General features: G+C 39.4%; 1 protein-coding gene across 1 annotated transcript in view; it reads right to left on the bottom strand.

Moving 5' to 3' along the window:
* Positions 1 to 1,213: 1,213 nt before the first annotated feature.
* Positions 1,214 to 22,550, bottom strand: part of OLA1 (Obg like ATPase 1) — a 131,664-nt gene continuing 110,327 nt past the window's right edge. The window contains exons 8-11 of the mRNA XM_075831130.1: positions 13,245 to 13,385; positions 12,590 to 12,686; positions 9,865 to 9,987; positions 1,214 to 1,725 (exon numbers count right to left, since the gene is read on the bottom strand). Coding sequence (XP_075687245.1) covers positions 1,624 to 1,725; positions 9,865 to 9,987; positions 12,590 to 12,686; positions 13,245 to 13,385 — 463 coding nt within the window. The 3' untranslated portion in view covers positions 1,214 to 1,623. The remainder of the gene's footprint in view (positions 1,726 to 9,864; positions 9,988 to 12,589; positions 12,687 to 13,244; positions 13,386 to 22,550) is intronic.

Consider the following 22,550-nt stretch of genomic DNA (forward strand, 5'->3'; position numbering starts at 1 on the left):
CTAATGGCCATCGCAAAAGCTGGAATATTTCAAGATTTTTTTTGTATGTGGATTGTCACATAAAAAAAATAAAACTCCACCAGAAAATGTAAAATATGTTTAAGATACAAAATTGATTTAAATGCCATTTTTGGACTGTACAATCTGTTTAATGTATATCCAGTATGTATGATATGGGCATTCTCAAAACTATTTGAAAGAAAAAAGGCAGATCTCTATATTGACCTTGGATTTGTACAAAGTACTCCACTAAGCAGTTTGTGTTTCAAACTAAATGACTAATTTTTCTCATCTTTCTTGGTAATGAATCATATACAAACATAGGGGTAAGTGGGATGGGAGTCCTGCAGAATACAATAAAAATGATCAATTTACCGATTCTACTCTTAAATCTCAAAAACTGAATCTGAAACCTGCCAAATCAATTTGTCAATGCATCCTAATGGCTGGTGAGTCAACAGAGCTCAAACTGGGAAAAAAAAATTTCATCATCTCTATCCACTATAGATCCCAAAACCAGAGAGGCCGCAGCATATGATAGGACGCCTGAAGCGGTAGTCTTTATCAGGGACAACCCCTTGTCGGTTCGCAGCCGCCGGAGGTCCGGTTTACAGCACACAGGTGACTTTCTTACCAACCAGACATTTCCCCTGCAGCGGCTGTAAAACCTTATCGGCTCCCGCTTCTGTCTCACTGAGGGGGTTCTGAGTATCCTACCCCCTCTATAATGTCTGTATGACCTAACCGACATGGACAGGGCTTAGACAACCCCTTTAAAGATGGCCGCCATTTGGAATTAGTGACAGCGATGAAAGAGAACCAACGTTTCCTTTAAAAAAAACGTCTGATCTACTGTATATAAGACTTTAGTAAGAAGCTGGATTAGGAAGAGAGGATACATTACGTTCCCTTTCAATCTATCTCCCCGTATATCAGTAAAAGACAGGTGAGAAAAACATTTATTTTCCTTTTGGCATCCAAGTGTAGATATATACTATCCATTTGCAGGGACACGCGTGCAATTGTTGGCAAGCTAATCTTGTGATTCCCGTGAAAGAGTCACTTTTCAGCTCCAATGACAGCTGCCCCGCACTGGCAGTGACTGGATCATACACATGTCTTATATTCTGTAATCAGCAGCCGGCAGGTGCTGTATCGCATTCACCACACCACATCCACTCAATACAGACATCCCCAAACACACAGAGGCTGGTTTTTGTCAAATGTTTTATTGAGTGTAGACATCTGGAGTACTGTAAAACATGCATTATCTGGAGATTCCAAAAAAAGAGCCAGCCACATTGTCCTCACTGTCAAATGTGTCAGGCTTGGCATACATGATGGAGATTAATGAAGTATCATGAGACTAGTGCGAGTCCTGAAAAGCATCTAGGATTTCAAGTAGGATCTTAATCATTTGGAAAGCACATTTACTGAACTTGTATTTTCACAGTGAGGCGACACATATCATTTCCAAACAAACAGCATTTATTTGGTTCGGGGGAGGGGTGAAAAGATGGTTCCCGGTTTGGTATTTTATTTAATAACAGAATATTCTGCTTAAATAAAAAAAAAAATCTCTTTCTTGATGTTTAAAAAAAAACCAAAACCCCCCCAAAAAAACTATTTCTTCTTGGACTGTTGAGGTGTATTGAATTTAAAGAAAATAATGTCTCCATCTTCTACCGTGTAATTTCTGCCTTGTTGTCTGTATTTTCCTGCCGCCTGTAAGAGAAGAACACAGAGGATTAAGAATTAGCGGATCTGTAATATATGTCATGCTACGTACATATAGACATATATAGGGGAAATATTTGTGTGCTGATACACACATCTTATATGCCACATGAAGCCATGTTCACACAGTGCAGATTTGACCTGCATTTTTTACGCTAAAACCAAAATTGGATCCAGGAGAGCAGCCCTGTAAGCCATTTCGTTCCAGGTTTTGGCTTAAAAAATATACACGCAAAATCTGCACTGTCTGAACAAGGCTTAACAGCTATCAGAATTGATAAGTCAAGTTATTTATATCACTTTCCCTAAATACACCATGACAGACATATAATGCTTTTATTCTTTCCTAGAAACAGCGCCACTCTCATCCGTGGGTTGTGTCTGGTATTGCAGCCTAGCATTTTCCACTTAAATAGAGCTGAACTGCAATACCAGACAACTCAGGGACAAGAGTGGCACTGCTTCTTGGGGGAAACAACGACACAGGGGAAACAAAGACATAGGGGAAACAGGGATTCGTATTACACCAGGCCCTGGTCTAGGTATAACAAATATTTGTGTTTGATTTACAAGTTCATTTTGGGTTTACGATCAGTGCTGGAGAAGGACACAAAATATGAATGTACAGAAAATATGATTTACTCCATACGGTCAGACATTTAATAGAATTGCCTTGCCAATTGTTCATGTAGACCAGCGGTGTAGATACGCTATGCACACTGGTTTCAAGGGGAAGATTTATCCTAACCAGTGCAAAAGAAACGTGGAGCAGTTGCCATTAGAAATTTATAAGATTCCAGTTCTCATTTGTCTAAGGCCCTTTAAAAGAAAATATTAAATAAAAGCAGCAACCAACATTGAAGTTGTTGTCCAAGGATCTTGAAAAAGGGTATGCTTATTTCCCAGAAACAGCGCCACTCTTGTCCATGGGCTGTGTCTGGTATTGCAGCTCAGCCCTATTTAAGTGAATGTGGCTGAGCAGCAATGCCAGATATGGTCCATAGACAAGAGTGACTTTATTAATCACACCCTTAGACGAGCCCCTTGTCCCACCGATGGCGGAATCCGTGCCCAAAAGATTATAAATCATTCCTACGTTTAGAGAATTATGCACACACCATCATGGCACGTACACCTAGCCTGGGATATACTGGTAATATATACAGCTTATAACAGGATATAGAACATAGTCATTCTCCTCTTTGAAAAATATACCAAACAGAATAAGATTTACCAAATAAAGAGCACAAAACAAAGCAATCTCTTGCCTGTCACCTGACTGCGGCCACACGCGTTTATTTTTGCCCCCGTCTTCATATGGCATTTGATTTACAATTAATTAAATGTAATAGTGTCCCTTTAAATGCTCAGGAGACCATTTAATCCATTTCCTTTGCTAACCGAAACAACTGGTAGGAAAATCAATACCCATTTGTGAATCTTGAGTATGTATTAAACAAGACACGTCTAACCAGTTCATTTGCACTTGAAAGCCGCCATCTGTAGAAGCCAGCTTTGCCTAAGCAGATATGATTGCTAATAATGAAATATCCCTGTAGACTACAAAGCCCACACAGAGCTATTCAGTGTATAGTTCACAGCGCTCGCATTAAATTAGTTATGCCGCGCTGGTGTTTCAGGCACAGAAGAATCAAACTTGAAGTGATCAACCTGATCTGCGCGGAGCAGACGCCCTCACGGCAACGCCGAGAACTCTGCTCAATACAAAGCTATGCTGTAAGAGACTTATAAACACAAACAACCGCTCTTTTATCCCAGTGTCAAACGTATTTTAAAACACTTCAATTAATCCCCCGTTTTTATTATTTTGCGGTGTCGCCGAGCCGCGACAGTAATGTTTCCTTATATTAAGTGCCACCTACAACTAACAGGGTCACACGCTCCATAACAATAGTGGAACCAATCAAATAACTTACATGCTGCTGGATAAAAGCCACGTTACTCACAGACTACTGGAGAAAACACAGCTTCCCTTTATTCCGTGGATTTAGTGTAGAGAGATTGTCCTGAACTAAAGGCTCTTATTAAAAATAATCTCACAGAATACGCAGTAATGGGCTATGGACTGGAATGGAACCGGGCTGATCTCCACAATGCTAACAACAACTCGTCTTATAATAAGCAACAAAGTGGATATTTTGTAATATACCTGCCTGTCCCTTTAAAAAAAATTTTTATTTTTCTTCATAAATATATATATGATTTTTTTTATAAATAGAAATATATATATATATAAATAATATTTATCCTTCTATTTATCTATCTCTATGCATCATCTAATCTCAACTATCTTTCTATCCATTATATATTTAGATATCGAATATCTGTTTATCAACAATTTTTCTATCCAATATCTACTATATATATATTATTATTATTTTTTTTTCTATCTAATATTTATCCATCCATCCATCATCTAATATCTGTCTGTCTATCTATCACTACACTGTACTGGATCTATAAATAGTAGAAAGTGTTTAGCGCTGGAGTCCTGGGTTTAAATCCGACCATGGATAACATCTGCATGGAGTTTGCATGTTCTCCCCGTGTTTGTGTGGGTTTCCTGGGGGTTCTCTGGTTTTCTCCCAAAAAATATAGAGATAGGGAATTTGGATTGTGAGCCGCACTAAGTACAGTAAGAGTAAAATTTATTGGAAATACATAAGCAACAAAAATATAAAGCAAAATATTTATTTATACAGTGAGGTAGCTCTATTATATAATTATTAACAATGTTTTATTGCACGTATGACAGGGAGCTTATGACCCCCCCTAGAGGTAAAAATGGAGAATGTTTCCTTAAAGAGAACCTGTCACCAGCATTTCACCTATTGAACTCTACTCACCCCTCGCTGCTATCAAAAGTTCATTGCCATTATCCCCTCTCCTAAAGTCCTCCGGCCGTAAATAACAGCATGCAAACATTGTGCGCCTTTTATGGTAATAACCTGCCAGTCTCGTTTGTTCCTCTTCTTATGCCCGCCCACCACTGAAAACTGTCCCGCCCTGAATGCTAAAATCTCGTCTGAAATAGCGTGCATGCGCCCGTCATGTACGGTCCGACAACCTTTCCCCGCTTCGTCCGGGGCTCAAATTACTGCGCATGCACCGCTATGGTGGTCCGTTGAACCAGAACAGGACATCGATGCGCAATCACAGGATTTCGTGTGTGCTGGGGGGAGGTGAGGAGCTGTCAATCAAAAGTAAGGAGGTGGGGTTACCTCGGACAGGCTGGAGGAATGAAGATTTGACTCTTTTATGCTCATTAGCAAACGGCACAGGAACACTAAAAAACAGAATACTAAAGCTACAGAGCCGACTAAGACGACAATTATAGGTTACATAAAAATGATTTTTCACCCACTTACACCAGGTATTGCTGGTTTAACAGGTGAAATGCTGGTGACAGGTTCCCTTTAATGCCCAAAATAGCTAATGATTGTTGCCTGCATTTATGCTCATAATACTTCTATTTATCGGTCACTGGTACATAGGAGTTCTTGAGTTATCCTCTTCTGTCAAGTTATTAAAAAAAGATTCCGCTGCCACAAACTCTCACAACTGTTGCCACCCAGCTTTTCCTGGCCCCTGAATAGTCAGTCTGACTGGTTATGCACTGATAAGGGCAAAGGATTCATCACTGTCTAACCAAGCAGATTAGTCATTCAGGAGTCTTGAAAAGCTGGGTGGCACTTGATAGGAGTGGACAGGTCAGTGACATACTAATGACTATAACACGGGTATAAGCGCTTTTTTTATGCTTATTTGTTAAAAAAAATTGCAACACAACTGTTAAATCGTAGTCCAGTTGTATATTTTTAAAATAGGACAGGATTTTAACTCTATATTATTCCCCAGGGATCGATATGCGGCGAATGCACTGCAGTTTCTGTTCATCTGTAATATAATAATAATGACTTTTCCTGATCTATGTCAAAACTCAAATTAAACAGCATTTGTTTCCACTCTTAACGTGATCATTAGAAGAAATTCTATTTAATTACGTCACGTCATACAAAGCCCACAATTATGTTCCTATAATACATAGTTGTGATGTCATAGCAATGGTAAGAACGTTATCTGGGATTCAGGATCTTCAGGTGGAGAACCAATCAACATCCGCCGCCCTCTAGTGTCCAGAAGGGGGATACATCGAGCAGAATTCCCTCCAGTATAGCTGGTGTGACTGCATAGGTTATATTTGCTTTAAATGCACGACACAGGTTTATTTTTGAGCACTACATACTTAGGTCAGGCCTAGAAGAAGACTACGAAAGCCATACAGCTGCTAAGGAATGACGTACCACAAACCTATAGGATCCATGAGGGTATGTTCACACGGCTTATTTTCAATAAACGGCCCGAAAAACAGCTAAAATTATGGAGGCTTAACAACACCTCCAAACATCTGCTTATTGATTTCAATGGAAAAAACGAAGTTTCGTTTCCACGGGGCGTAAAAAAAACGCCCCGTTATAAAGAGGGGCATGTCATTTCTTGAACCGTCATTGTCTCAATAGAAAACCAGCTCCAAAAACGGCCGTAAAAAAACGCAACAAAACACTTGATGCTTTATAAACGGTTGAAAATCAGCGGCGGTTTTCCCTTGGTTTTGTTTGCCGTGTGAACATAGCCTTAAAAGTATTGAAATGAGGCATCAAAATAGATGCAATCCGTCTGCTGGTTCATTCATACATATAGGGAACCCCAGGGAGAATGAGGTCACACATCAAGCTGCAGCAAATCAGTGAATCCTCCGGTCTCCACTAAATATATTAAAAGTATAAGGGTATGTTCACACACACTATTTACGGACGTAATTCAGGCGTTTTACAAACGCTCCAAACAGCTCCAATTACGTCCATAATGGACGCTGCGAAAGACACCTGCACATGCCATTACGTCTGAAATTCAGGAGCTGTTTTCTCCTGAAAACAGCTTCGTAATTTCAGGCGTAACGGACGTGAACGTGTGAACATACCCTTACTCATGTTATTAACCAGCAGTGGGGCTTCTGTACGCCTTGGAAACTCCACAGACAACGTAAGAGCGAGTCAACAGCTCGGACATTTATGTAGGCTATAAAACATCCTATACAGACCTTACCTGCCTCTGTATTGAGGCACTTATATTGCGCCTGGTCTGCATGTCATTACATCGAGTGTCCATTGATTAGGGCTACACGGGACTCTGGCCGCGACACAGGTCACATGGCTGAAGATCGCGGTGTTGCGTGGTCTGCAGCACAGTAATAAAAGTGAATGGGTTGCAGCGACACGATAGTTGTAAGAAATCCTTTAAGCTTGTGTTACTTGCGACAGTTACCAGGAGGCAGCAACGCGGCCACATTCCGGTTCATTAAGGCGATGCAGCCAGCATAACACTGCGATCACACAACGATCTTTGGCCGTATGACCTATGTCGCGGCCAAAGTCGCCATGTAGCCCTAGCCTAAGGTGGTATATCAAGAACTATACAGACTGTGTATTAGATCTGTGTCCTAGGCTGTGGCTTGTTGTACCCCTGTATTCTATAATGAACACCATATGTACTTTGTAACAGCAGAATTGAGTAAAATGCATATATAAATACTCAATACTGAAAACTTCCTGTGTTATGAATGGAGACAAAGTGGTCGTAATCTTCATCATTAGGTTATTGCTACGTAGACGAATTTATTGACATCAATTAAGCAGGGCTGAGCTGCAATACCAGACACAGCCCATTGACAAGAGTGGCGCTATTTCTGGGAAAGAATACAACCATAATTTTCAAAGCCTATACAACCCCTTTAAAGCTGGCAGTATAGTCAACACCTATCAGCCCTGACTCCCACATCAATTACATTCTGCTTGGTTGCTTGTTTTATAAATACAGGGAGTGAGACAAGCAGCCCCCAGTAACCTTTTTTTGCACTCCAGACCACTAAAATCAAATATTTATTTCCATTTTTACACAGAACCTTTGCTTATTTACATCCACATCAGTGCTGCTAGTCCATACAAAGAAACCTATAGTGCAGGATAACTGGAGCTTGTCCATGCCACTTCCCTGAAAAATGAGCCGCGCTGATAAGGTGAAGTTGCTCATGCGGGGTAAAGCATTCATGATATCGTTGTGCCCTAATAAGATCTTCACATATGTGTACAATTTTACTTGCACAGCCACGTTAAATAGCAATCCCCGAGATCTCCTTCCAGAAGGCTGTTTTCAGCTCAAAGGATGTTTCACAAGCAGAGCAGCGTCACAACTCCTTTAATTCTTCAACACTTCACTTACTCATCTTGAAGGGGTTTTCCCATGATCAATATTTATTCCCTATCCACAGGAAAGGTGATACATGTCTGATTGGTGGGGGTCTGACCGCTGGGACCCCCAGCAATCCCGAAAACAGGCTTACATTGCCATTCCTCGGAGCCCTATAGAAATGAATGGAGGGGTGGTCGAGCCTGCGCACTACCGCTCCATCCCTATGGAGCCACCAATCAGATACTGATCACCTATCCTGTGAATAGGTGATAAATCATGATTATGGGAAAACCCCTTTAAGTGGTCTCTTGCTTAGAAAGTTCTAGAAATGTAACGTCTCATACCGCCTGCTCTGTACTTTATAATTTGGTCATTTACACCAAACCACAACTCTGAAATAAACTAAAGAATTGTACCCAACTAGTCCATGTATACACAAGTCTGTAGGAATACAATTGCTAATAGTGATTACGATTACCTATAAGCTCTGTGATTACAGTACACATAGAAATAATGGACGGTGCATGGACACAGGTCATTCAGATGTGGTGGTAAAGCCCTTGGACACAATGCCCATTCCTCTATTGTATGCGAGTCCTTACAATTACTTCTAGACGTAGCATAGTTTTTCTACTGCGGATTTTGCCACAAATCTTTGACAAAATACACGTGCTAAATGCAGATTTTGCAGCGGATTTCACCAAATGCATTGCAAAGAGTAAAATCAGTAGTGAAAATCTGCCACATTTTCACAACATAATACGTGGGCCATAAACTTTAAAAAAAAACATTCAGCCAAATGCATATGTTCAGCTGTCAGGTATTCCTATCAACCCCCATCCTCCAATCACATGCATGCTCGGCATTGCACTCAATGGGGATAGGGGAGCAGCTTAACCCCTGTGAGAACGAAAGATCGGGAATGGTGAAATCAAACATGCCCAATCCTTCATTCCCCTTGACATCTGCCATTAGGGGGAGACGGGACACACCTATACACAGCAGCTGTTCAGTTGCTCCCGCCAAATTCACCCCACCCTAGTCTAATGTGTATGGGCACCTAAAGAGCCTGCTGCAGATTTAAATTTCAATGCTCTGAATTCCATACAAACTATTTGAAAACCCCATCCACACGTATTGTAAATTGTGGCAAATTAACTGAAAATCCACCACAAAACCTAAATAGTTTAGCACGACAGTAAACAAAAAAACAACCATAAATAAACAGATATGAACTTAACGAAACCACCATGAACTAAAAGCCAATTTATAAGTCGTTTCTAGCATGTATAAATATTTAAACAGTCTTAGGCTCCATGCACACCACGTTTTTTGTTCTACTTTTAACGTCTACACCGGGCCCTCGCTCCTCTTTTTAGAATTGTGAAATAGTTTGTCGCTCTGCAATGTCTGATATTGTCCGTGCATGTTCACACTGAATTGTAAAGTGCTGCGGAAAATATGTTGGCGCTATAGAGATAAAGATTATTATTATATATCAATAGTAAATGAGGCAAGTTTAGTACTTTTTTTTTTTTTATAAACTCTTGTGTCTTGCACTTCGAGTCATTACTTCATAGTTTATTACACATGGGTGTATTTTATATGTGCAGCACTTTCCTTTTACCTAACATTATATAAATAGGATTCTACTGGCAGTAAAGTAAAATGTTGCTGTTGAAACAAAAACACCAGTTACGGACGGCCTTGTCAACCTGTCAAGAGTCAATTCCGCAACAGCTCCTGGGATTGTGAAGCAACATATTATCCTACAAGAGGTGACAGCCAGATTCCTCCATCTCCACATCAGGTCCCCTATGAGGAGTTGTCCTCTAACATGAAGCAGTGAGAACTCACCTTGGCAGCTCCTTCGGAGCCTTCTTCTTTGAAATCGTCATATTTCATTACCTCCGCCATAATGAAACCCTTCTCGAAATCCGTGTGAATCTTCCCTGCAGCCTGAGGAGCCTTTGTCCCTTTCTGTCAAAAGGATAAGCAAGGGGAAAAATTAATTGTTTGGGAAGACGGATTACAGGAGGGGTGGTTTAGTCAACTGATTTGGACTTGTGTGCAAGGGTTTCCTTCTTGTACCTCGAAATCTTCTATATAGGTAATGGAACATTTTTTCAATCCAAATAATCAATATAGAGTCACTCTTAATGCTGAAAATGAATCCTCTTCTCTTGTTTGCCAATTGTTTATTTTGGGAAAAAAAAATATATATCGTCCTAGGAGGATAATCATATTTGTTCCCATGAAAGGAAAAAAACATCCTAACATCTGATGCAGATTTGACGAATATCCCAATAAAAAATAAATGGGAAAAACGATGTAAACCGGCCTATACCTTGTAAAACAGTCTTCATAGGTTACACCAAAAGGTACAATGGCTCGTAAAGAATTGTGAGAGCAACTTTTTTAAATAAGAAAAAAATATATAAAAAAAATTGAAAACACGCATAATTTTGAGAGCTTGATTTTGGTGTTAAAATATATCAGTCTTCCGTGACACCTCAAGAAATACACGTTACATGCCCACCACCACCCACATTTGAGAAATAGCAGTAACTTGAGGCTGCCTAATAATGCGTGTGAAGCTGCTTAGGCTCCTGACATGGTAAAGCACAGTTTTTACAATACAAGATGTATTGGGCTAATATGGCTACTCACTGATGCTTACCTTACTAAATATCTGTGCACATTAGATACGGAGCAAATGTAATCATTCTTGTTATAAAAACGACACATTATTCCTTAGTTCTGTCCCTCACTAGGACACAGTGGATGACTACCACCAAGCCGGTACGGCCGTCAGGCTATGTTCACATCTGCGTCGCAGGCTTCGTTTGGAACCTGAGTCGCAGATTCCCATTTTTTACGGCAAAACTAGCGCTGCATACAGTACTATTTTTTCAATCAAAATTACGGACACCTCGGCGGAGCCCGACACAACCAATTATAAGTTAATGGAGTCCATCGTGCAACGGATCTGGAACAGCGTGCAGCATGCCAATGTGAACAGAACCTTACTCTAGTCCAGACTTTAAGAACTAAGCAAAGGAACAGGAGACTCTGGACATTTTAAAAAGTATTAAAAATAGAAATAAAATGTATGTATTTTTTCCTGTGCTTTTTTTCTTGTTATTACAACGTCTTCTACACCAAATTACTACTTTTTAGCAATTACTCATCTTCCAGCGGGAACTGCTTAAAGTTCTAAAAAGTTCTTTAAACATCAAAGATTTTCTACACATTCAATCCCTGGTTACAGAATATCATGTTTTACTACGGTGCAAATAATAGAACATATTAGTTACCTTCAGAGCTTATTTTTTACTCATTTTTATTTATTGTAAATGTTAATAGAACAATGAATACTGATAAATAATATTGATATTACTTATTATATCATTTCTCTTTCCAATCTATGTAGATATAGCTAATAGAGTAGAGTAATACATAGGGGGGTAATACCGATTTTTCGTTATTTATATAGTATATTATTAGAACATATCTCCTATGCACCAATGCATGCGAACAATTCTTACATTTTATGTGGACAGATTGACTACACCGTTAAACATAGAATATTTTTAGCGCTACCTTTGACCCCGTCACTGCTAAGACGCTCTGTATACATTTGTAAGTCCCCATAGCAGCGGAGAGAGAGAATTGAATCTCTCGAGCTTCTCTCTAGAAATAGTATTACTTTGATCGAAATCAAAGGAATGCTGCAGTCTTTGTACGTTCTTGTAATAATTACATATTTTGTAATACATAATTTGTAGCTACGTCCGCTCCAGCCTACGTGGGAATAATAGGAGCCCTCACACAGGGTATTTCCATTTAAAAGCAAAACCGTTTCCCTCCTCATTGTCCTGTGGGAGCAAATTAGTCAGTCGCCGCGGGCACAATCAGCGAATATCAATATTTTAAACCCATATCATCGTGGTTTTTATTAGTGTCAGGATGGAATGTATAGCATTATCAGAACAAAGTCTACCTCTTAAATTATAAACCACTTAAAGGGATGAATTATTACACACTGGCTTTACATTTTGGATACCAGCTGTGTATCTGCGAGGAGTGTAATGATGTTATATTGCTTTCACAGTTGAAAATGCAACCCAGGGAAGAAAAAAAAAAAAACATAAAAAAAAAAATGGGAGGACGGAAACACCTACAACCAAACAAAACTTAGTGAATACAGAATGAAGAGCAGCATCAATTTAACCGGAGAAGAAGCTCGGTCACACAGATTAACCAAGTACAATGCTGGCGTTTCTTATCTCTGCCCGCAGGAGGGGGGTAGCCAGATTCTACAGGATGAAGAAATGCAGACTATGTAATAGGCAGAATCAATTGTTACCTGCCTCAATCAATGCCGCTCCACTTCCACCGTTCAGCAGCTCTCAAATAATTAACGTTATTCTGGACACACACACACAAAAAAAAAAAAAAAAGGGGCTCTCGTGTAATGACTAGCTAACCTCCGGCATGACAGACTACAAAGTGCCTGATATCAATCTGAATTCACTAGTGGGGAACTGGAGGGTGCAAATGAATCAAGTACGAGCCTTACCTTTATGGTCCAAGCGCGCACTTCATCGGGGCCTGCGGTGAAGAAGTATTCAAGCTGTAGTGCTGAGTATCCAGTTTTAATAATCTTGGACAAGGCGCTGAAACAAGAAAACAAGTGATCAGTTATATCAGCACGAGAAGTATGGGCTGGATGTCACAAAACCTCAAGGAGAACCGGCTACATCAAATCTTTATTCATTTAACCTCTTGTGTTTCCAGGTATATATTAAAATTAAAAAAAAAAAAAAAAAAACAAAGCCTCAAGTGGAACTTACTTCAGCCATTTTATGGTCCCTTACATTGAAAAATCATTCAAAATAAATACAAAAAAAAACCCACTACTTTATTTTCTTGCATAAGCTTCCTGTTCTACGAACATATGACGAAAGAATTTCGGGTTGATTGTCGCCCTCTAAAAGTACTCCCCCCCCCAACCTATGCTATAATTAAAAACACTGCACTCGGATGACAGATGACAGTTAAAAACTTAATTTAAAATAAATCTTTTCAACTCTGTCTCATGATAAAGAAAGGAGAAGATTCCCTCTTTATAATGGTAATTACTCTGTCATTTATTATTCTATCAGTGCAAGCAATTAAATTACAGCAAGGAAATAGTTGATAATAAAGTGTAGGGAAAATGAATGCTAATTAACCTTTGTGTCACTTTCTCTTCCAGATACTTCTGCTTCTCCTCATCACTCATGTCTTGCAGCTTCAGTTCCAAGGCCCCACTAAAAGGAATGACCAAGGCCCCAGGGTCATGCTTGTCCACCCACTCCTTAATTTTTATCAACCTGTAGACAAAAGAGGGCACAACATTATCTTGTAGTGCATGCATGACGGTGCCACATTCATTATCATCAAGTAGCGCATACATATTCATAAGAATCACACGGCTTTACGATGCCACCTTCTTGTGTATTACTTTCCAAGGTCAAGGCATTAACGGGTTGTGATTGCTTCAGGTGTACTCCATTAATATTTTACTCTTTTACTTTGCACCAATTTTTTATGTGAGTGAAGTATTAATATTAGAAGAAGTTACAAAGAAAAAACATGTAACAGTTTTAGGAGCTAAAAAAAAAAAAGTTAGAAAACAACTGACCCTTTTTGGTACAGGTGGGGGGGGGGGGGGGGCTCTGACATTTTTTTCACCTGACCCTAGGGCACAATTCTCCACCCTCAGGAAGGCCTGGGCTGCTGCGCAAAGCATTGGCTCTCACTATTTCAGTTGTGAGTAAAAGCATCTAAGAAAGGGACCATGGTGGTGTAGGTCATCTAGAGAGAGGTTTACAAGTCGGGTTCGACAGTGGTGGCGATGCATTGCGTTGAGGAACACAATAGCTACTTTTGAGTTGGAATCTTACAGTACATATAAAAAGCACGCTGACGCCAAATGTAATAATAAAAAAACATCATAGAGCAAGGATAATTGTTATTGCTTAAGGGGTTATCCAATATTAGAAAATTTAGTCTGTTTTTTTTTTTCTTTCCTATTCTTTGCCACTCTTGCCTATAGGCTGTGTATGGTATTGCAGCTTCTGATTTAAGTGAATGATGCTGAGCTGCAATACCAGACATAGCCTATAGGCAAGAGTGGCGCTGGTTTTAGAATAAAAGCAGACCCTTTTTTTCTAATCCCGGACAACCCGACAATCTAACCTTTCAGGTGACTATTCAGAATAAGCTGTCATATGTGGGTACATTAGGATTAACGCTATTTCCGGCAATTATATGACTTCTATTCTGCATTTTTTTTTTTAGCAGTCCTCTGCAGGCTCTCACTCTAAGGCCTGATTCACACGAACGTTGTATACGTCTATGTGCGGTCTGTAATAAAAGAAAACCGGATAGCACACAGGCCCATGCAATTCAATGGGGCTATTGTGTTTTTCACGCAGCATGTGTCCGTTGCGTGAAAATCACTGCATGTCCTATTCTGGTCTGTTTTGCGGACCTTGTCGCCCATATAAGTCTACGGGTGTGTGAATATCACGGACAGCATACGGACATCTGTGTGCTGTCCGTGATTCACGCACCAGTTGCTAAAGAAATGATGAAAAAAATTAAAATAAAATGTGCACCAACAATGACATGAAAAACTGATGCCACACGGAACAAAGACGGTTGGCACCCGGAATTGCAACGGATGAAAAACTGTGAATATTTTGCGGACGCAAAACAGACACGTTCGTGTGGATTTGGCCTAATTCTCCGTTTTCTCTGCACTAGTAGGCGGAGTCTAACTGCTATCATGTCTGCCATACACTGACTGCACATAAAGAGGAGAATCCCGCTCTTCTATCTCGATCACATATATAGAAGCTGCAGCAGTATGCAGGAGATTATAGAGCAGTAGTGAGCAGTGTGAATTCACCCCTGGGGTAAGATGAAACACTTGCTAGAAGATGCAGCAGCATCTGTCGGCCTCTCTCTCACTTTGCTTCTGTCCCCTCTTCCCCAGACTTCTATGGGCAACTGTAACCTTATCCCTCAGTGAGCTGAAAATCCATCTTGTCTTGAGAAGATGGATTTAGCAGTCAATTTAATAAGTGAACAGTAAGGTCCTGTTCACACAGTCTTTTTTTTTTGCAGGCCGAAAAAAAAAAAAATCGGCAGATTTGGACTTGCCTGCACTTTCTTGCCGGTTTTTGCTGCTTTTTCGGCCACGGCTATTGAGCATTGCGGGCAAAAAACGCAGCGAAAGACGCTTACTCTGCCTCCCATTGATTTTAATCGGAGGTCAGATACAGTACCGCAACAAGAAAGAGCATGCCGCTCTTTTTTTGGTGCCGATTCCAAAGCGGTTCCCGTGTAAAAATATGCGCAAATAACCTCTCTGAACTGGGCCATAGATAGGTATGGGGGAGAGGGGTGAGGTCTGTTTGATAAGGGAAGAAAGAGGCATTTTTCCCAAATAAGATATACTACAAAGTTTCTTATATTCGCTTGTACTATTGTTTTATACAAAGTTTGTTAAAAAGTTAATCATTTAACGTTGACTTAACAATAAAGTGCCCCCCTCCTGACTTGATCAGTTGCCGTTTAGAATTATTAAATATTAAAATGATACGGTATGTCTAAACCCGCACACAGGGCCATTGTTTCATGACGTGAATTTTCTTAGTTGAAGAACTGATAACACCACATACTCTCCACCACCAGAAAGCAGACACCGCCCGAGTTTACATCCACTTGCTCACACTCCACACGACTTGTCTAGCACGGATTCGCATGTCTGTTTTCGTCGCTATATACATATTTCATCTCACGCACATATAATAGAAACAATAGAATTTACAGAAGCAGCGCCACTAAACGTCTCATTTTGCACAATACAATAACTGGGATTTGATCACAAGCTGAGCTACTGGAGGTTAATGAAATAATATATAACTTGGGCTTCGCAAAAGCTCAGATTTCTGCTAAAGAAAACAGAAATTTGCATACATTATCTCAAATGGAATCTCGCTTTATATATATCATTTGTAATGATAATTGCAGAACAAGGTTTCAAAGCTGCAGTTATGTCACTGTTTACACACCACACAATTTACATTCATGGTCACAGGAATTCATATTGTTAGCGATAAGTATTTCTGATGGAAAGATGACATTGGTTTGTGCTTAAAATAGTCTTATGGCATGAAACAGTGTGGCCACTTTATATTCATTATCACGTATAAGACACTATACACATCACGTCTGTGGTGCAATGTCAGCGATGTTTGGATGAAACAAGTCAGGATCTTGCAGGCTCAATTGCATTGAAATGCACATTCCAATACTTTCTCAATATATATATAAAAAAGACGTGCACTGCACTTTATACTTTTTCATTTTAGTCAATGGCAATCGTATGCGGCTGTACAGGCATAGAGTTGAACCCATCTATCCATACATTCAGCGAGACCGTTTCAGTCACACTGCACATAATCCAAGAATGCAGTGTGAATTTATCCTTAACAGGGTCATGCAATTTAGATAACTAAAAGATATATATATATATATATATATATATATATATATATATATATGTCTCAGCCATGCAACATGAAGGTTTCATAAATAGATCGCCTTAGGAACCACCATTATTTTCTCTACTTTCATATATCCCCAAATCCGTTCTGTATGAGAAAGCAAAACTCGGGTCATTATCTGGAGCAGTTAGGCCTTATTCACACAGTGCAGATTTTGCATTAATTATTTAAGCCAAAACCAGAATTTAATCCAGGAGAGCGGACCTATAAGGCCCTCTTTGTAAAGTTTTTGGATTAAAAAAACACATTTAAAATCGGAGGCAAATCTCCACTATGTGAACAAGGCCTCACAGACAATGACACAGGAAAGATAGAGTTAAGAGAAAGGGATGGATAAGGTTCACGAATGCAGGCCTCTCAACGCTATCATTTGTATAGCACGGTCAGTGTACTTGAGTTTTACAACCTAAACCCACACAAATTGGACAAGTTCTGGACTATGCATAATCTTAGGCCTCATTCACATCAGCGTCAGGTTCCGTTTGGGGTTTCCGTTCATCCATTCCGTCAGAGGAACAGTTGAACGGAAAGCCAAATGGAAACCATAGCTTCCGTTTCAAAAGGTTTTTGTTTGTTTCCGTCCTGTAAAGTTTGTTTTTTTGGCAGAAACAATAGTGTAGTCCACTACACTATTGTTTCCGCTAAAAAAAAACTAAAACCCTACGGAACGGAAGCAAACTGAAACCATTTGCAATGGAAGCATTACCATTGAAATGAATGGTAATGCAAACGGAATCTATGGCTTCCGTTTGGCTTTCCGTTCCTCTGACGGAATGGATGAACGGAACCAGACGCGGATGTGAACGAAGCCTTAATGGAATTCAAATTTTAATCATGAGTAAATCAAAAGTTAACATTTACATTTCTAAAAAAACAAAAAACATATGTCTTTAAATAGTGGGAATCCATATACGTGATGTCTATTTTCCTGGTTCTATTCATTTCCATGACTAAAGCAAGGCACTTAAGGATGTTGTTGTTGTGTGTGGCTGTAAATGTGACGCTTTTTTGCCATAGTGGACCACTAAAGTCACCTGTAAATGGCGGTAATGCTGTGATTTTTTTCCATGACTCGCAGGCAACAGTCTATTGTCCTAGCCTATGGCCCAATAATGGTAAATAGACCAACATTGTCCATTTTACTAAACTATTTTGCAAAGCATGGCAAGAATTATGTAATATAAAACACATTTAAAGTGAATGGGTCATACAATTTTTTGTGAAATTAGGAGTTTTTGATGAAAACAGTCTACAAATTAAAAACGAAAAGAAACGGCAATAGCAGGTCAAAATAGTATGTTATCTGATGATCATGGGTCAATGGCAACATAGTGGTGTGGAAGATCATCCCAACTAAACATAGTGCAGCTACACAAGAGAATCGTAACATTGCTGTATAATTCAATGCTCCACAGAAAAACTTTGCTGATATTATAGGACACGTTAATATTTGTTGTAAATAACAAGCAACATTTTTCTTACTCGTTTTAATACGATCCCATTTTTTTTAGGTCACTAGTCCTTGCTGTTCATTTTATAAACGGTTCTTATAAATATTGACTCACATAAAAAATAAATAAAAAAATGGCTGCCTTTGTCGGCTGCCACGCACCTCACAAGGAACAACCGATTGGAAATGAACGCCACATATACTTGCCCTGCACCGTCATGACAGGAGATGAACATTAACCGCCCGAATAGGACTATTTTCTTACTAAATTCATGGCTTCCAGTCAATGAAAGGGTTACATTTCCATGCTGCAGACAGCAAGCAGTGCACTGCCATTTTAACAGGATTTCTGTTCAGTCCTTGGAGAGATTATTTGCATTCCTCGGGACCTCTATTGTGAAATTCAGATGAATAAAGACTTACAAATCATTTTTGTGCCGCCACGGAGAGACTGAGAGCCAGTGAATACTCTATTGTACCTTAACTATAATTGGCAAGACAGGCAAAAACCTGACAGTGTAGCGAAGCACAAGCTTAATAACAAAGGAGAATATCTTAAAGTGTTGACAGATGATCTTCACAATGCAGAAGCAAAGCTGCTACATTCTGGCAGTAAATGAGCACAGAGGTGTAAAGGTTTCTGAAGTGACTGACATCAGACCAGCTATTTCTTCTCAGACTGAATATGGTAGGAAAGCGCTGCCTGCTGTAAGACTCGCGACTTGTCCTTCCTATTCCGTGTACAACACGATGCCGAAACCGAATAAGACCGAACAAAGTGTATAACAAACAAACAGCTTGGGATAATATTATAGAATTCACCGTAATGCATGACGTGTTTTACATGGTGGAAAAGGAGATGGACCCAGTTCTAAAACATTAGCTTTAGGGCAAAGTTCTGATGCTGGACAAATCGGTTTGGATTGGTTTTTAAATCAATGGAATAAAGCTTTATATACTAACACCTCCCGTATACAGCGACTCCCATCATACATTGCTGCCGGTGCCTTATGTTCTGGACACAATTTTGGCCAAGCATCGTTTAAAAAATTGACAGGAGCGATTGTTCGTGACAGCAGACTACGGTTTGTTGAAAATGTGATTGGCCATGTTGGAAAATTTTGTCCATGTATATGTGTGATCGGCCGATCATTTGCCACTTTACTCCAGGCCCAAGGAGATATTTTTTTTTGTTATAAAAACCGGCTCCCTGATAGGATCGAACAATGCCACGGCCAATCATTGTCTTATGTGTATGGTTGGCTTTAAAGTGTATGGCGGCAGATTTCTTACCGAAATCTCTGCGACTGAAAATGAGTTCCATGCATGTGAATAGGGTTGTCTGCAGAATGTGAATGGATTTATGCAATCCCAGGTGAGTGGGACGGTCTCAGAAATTTCTGCAACAAAACGGCTTCGTGCAGACATACCATTGGGAAAAAATGGTGGCATGCTCCATCAGACGCTGTACTAGGGAGGCAAACTGCTCTAGCAAATTGCTTCTGAGGAAATACAGCACTGTACGAAGCTCCAAACGACAGCCACACAATGCATGTAAATGAGGTTTTATAAAATATATATCACTTGTTCTTGCAAAATTTCCTGTGTTATACAAAACTGTCTAGAATGGCATATGTAAAAAAACAAAAAAAAAAAAAACATTTTGCATAACAGGGTTTCCCTTTAGATCACTTACAATACTACTACCACAGCATGTGTGATTATCTGATCAAATAAAAAAAAAATTACGCAGATCCGATCAAAATAGAAAAGCTATGTGTTATCCTAGCTGATATCAGTTCTATTTATATTGAGGCTAGGTTAACAGCCATTAAAAATAATTAGTTAAATATATCTGACGGCCAATTAATGCTTTACTGATAAGTGTTTAAGGACCACTCAAGTTCTTTATTCTCCAAGATGAAAAGGTAAGATTACATTACTCTGCACTCCTAAATGCAACATATTCTCTCACCCTACACTTCAAGATGAAACGCACACCTGTACACACACACAACTTTTTCTACTAATTGAGAGTCAAACAGCATCTACATGGCCAATAAAGAAGAGTAATAAATACATTATTTACAGTAGTCGTTTATTTCATTTGTCTATTACTTCCACAATTGTGAAGCACTGCAGAATATATTGGCGCTATATAAATATAGTGATTGAAGTATACAATAAAACATCGACAAACGTTTGAAAAAAATCCCATGTAATCATGTTGTGTTCTATGCTACCAGCTATGTTCATTTCTATTGTAATTCAAGTAGGAAGAGAAGCTAGCTACTTCCTTACTTACGGATGACACCGTTGAACTACATGTTCCTTGTTAGTTAAAAAAACAAAAAACTCTCGTCTATAAATATAAATAAAGGTGATGTATCAGCTTTGACAGATCCCCGATTGGCAAATAAACATTTGGTCAGTGTTACAGATGTTTTATGCTATAAAGGCATTGATTCAATAAAGTATGTCTCTGTATAGTGAGAAGGATAAGAGTTCATTCACTGCAGCTGACTTCCAGGGTATGCAGCGATAATAGCAGAACCAGTCAGGGTGACCAGGTGACAGAAATAGAAGACCAATGTGTGCTAATATGGCTGGGAATGACAGATAGTCACATCTTGCCCCGAAAAATGAAGACAGAGGAATATATAATATATATATATATATATATATATATATGGGTATAGTGGCCTTGTAAGGCCGATATGTATTGCCTATATGGTCTAATTAACTGGATGTCGATACCCTTTATGGGTTAGTGTTTTTGTAAAGATGGAGCTAGGCATCTCCATAATGGGATAATTCTCTGTAGCCTCTCCTTAAGGTATGGATCGATTCTAATGCTTGGTGGTGTTGCCATGTATGTGGTGATATGGAGCTGCAGGACATTGTGGATCGGTTATGCACCAATGTTTTAATGAGTACAACTACATGAGTCTCCCTGGATGGTTCTTGATATTGTAAATATTCTCCATAGCGATAACAGGGTCATGATGACAACGATCAGCTAACCGCTTTTAAGCAACCATGACAAGTCACCCGATCAATTAGCTGACACTTGAGCATGTGAAGCAGTGGGTTGAGGAAGCTTTTTTATTATGCTGTATAAATAAAAAGCTATTTAGATATTCTTTCAATCGGATGGATGCGGTCACTCTTTTTATGGGTACCCTTCTAAATGTGTCCATAGGACTCCATTGTCAGACGGAGGCCAAAAGAGTGTCCTTTTGGTCTCCATCTGGCCGGTACACATAGTATACTGCGAAACAAAAATAAAAAAGTATAGATTTTGCTATTCCATCCCAATAAAGTATACGTTAAACGTATAAATTTTTTTAACAGGGTAGCCTTTGGGTTGCAGATGCCACTGCATCCGTCACACTAATAACTCATGAATTATCCGTTATACGGATGCCATTACAGCCTATGCTTTCCCGTGTGCCACTGTTATGTTAAATGGAGACTGTGACAGATGCCTATGTTGGGAGCCTTTTCCAGCAGTATACGTTAAAATAGAAGAAAAAAAAGTGATTTAAAACTCTTTCTGGTCTACGACTTTGTTAAAATATATATACATTTTTTTTTTTTAATAATATGATGGCTGTACCGATAGTTAAATTATTTTTTTAAGGAAACTAAACAAGAGCAGTTACATGGAAAATGAATCATATCATATATGTATATAAAATACTGGCAGGAAAAATACTGAGGTTTCTGGATTTTAATGTGGGTTAGTTACCACAAGTGCGCCTGATCACAGTGTGAGCTTGTGGAAACATTGTTTTAAATTGGTCTATATAAATACTCTTTATAGCCGATAAAGCCCCTCTTTCATGAGACTGGCACATTAAACCAGGATTACACCAGTGAGAGCTAAACAGCTTCCAGAACCGGAGATCGAGACGCTGTATCCTGCGTCTGGCATCCAGGTAAAAAAGATGTAAAAACTCAGAGCCCTCTCCAACATTAATCTGGTATTTTCGCTATTTTTCAACATATGCCATTAAATACGGATAGTCTACAACTTACTTAAGACATATACATTATTTATCCAAGCACAGTAAAGGGCATACGAGTGTGGTTGTACCTGGTACTACAGTATTTCAGAGGTGTCCTGAGACTAAGCAGCCAGACTATCCCATATGTTTATTTAAGGTATTGTCCAGTAAGAAGGGTCTGCTATTTTTTCCATAAAAAGTTCCACATCTGTCCATGGGATGTGCCTGGTATTGCAGGTCAACTTAAGTAGAAGACTGAGCCCATGGACAGAGGTCGCGCAGTTCCTGAAAGAAAAAACCTGGTCCCTTTTTCCAATCCTGGACAACCTTGGCACTGTGCTGACACAGTAAGAGAAAGAACAGCATGGCAGAAGGCAAGCCACGCCAATTGCCATTGTAAAGGCCCTCTTACACGGGTCAATGGTCGGGCAAAAGAGTGTTAAGATGAACGCTTTTTCC

Source organism: Rhinoderma darwinii, chromosome 6 (assembly GCF_050947455.1).
Source record: "Rhinoderma darwinii isolate aRhiDar2 chromosome 6, aRhiDar2.hap1, whole genome shotgun sequence".
Taxonomy (NCBI): Eukaryota; Metazoa; Chordata; class Amphibia; order Anura; family Rhinodermatidae; genus Rhinoderma; species Rhinoderma darwinii.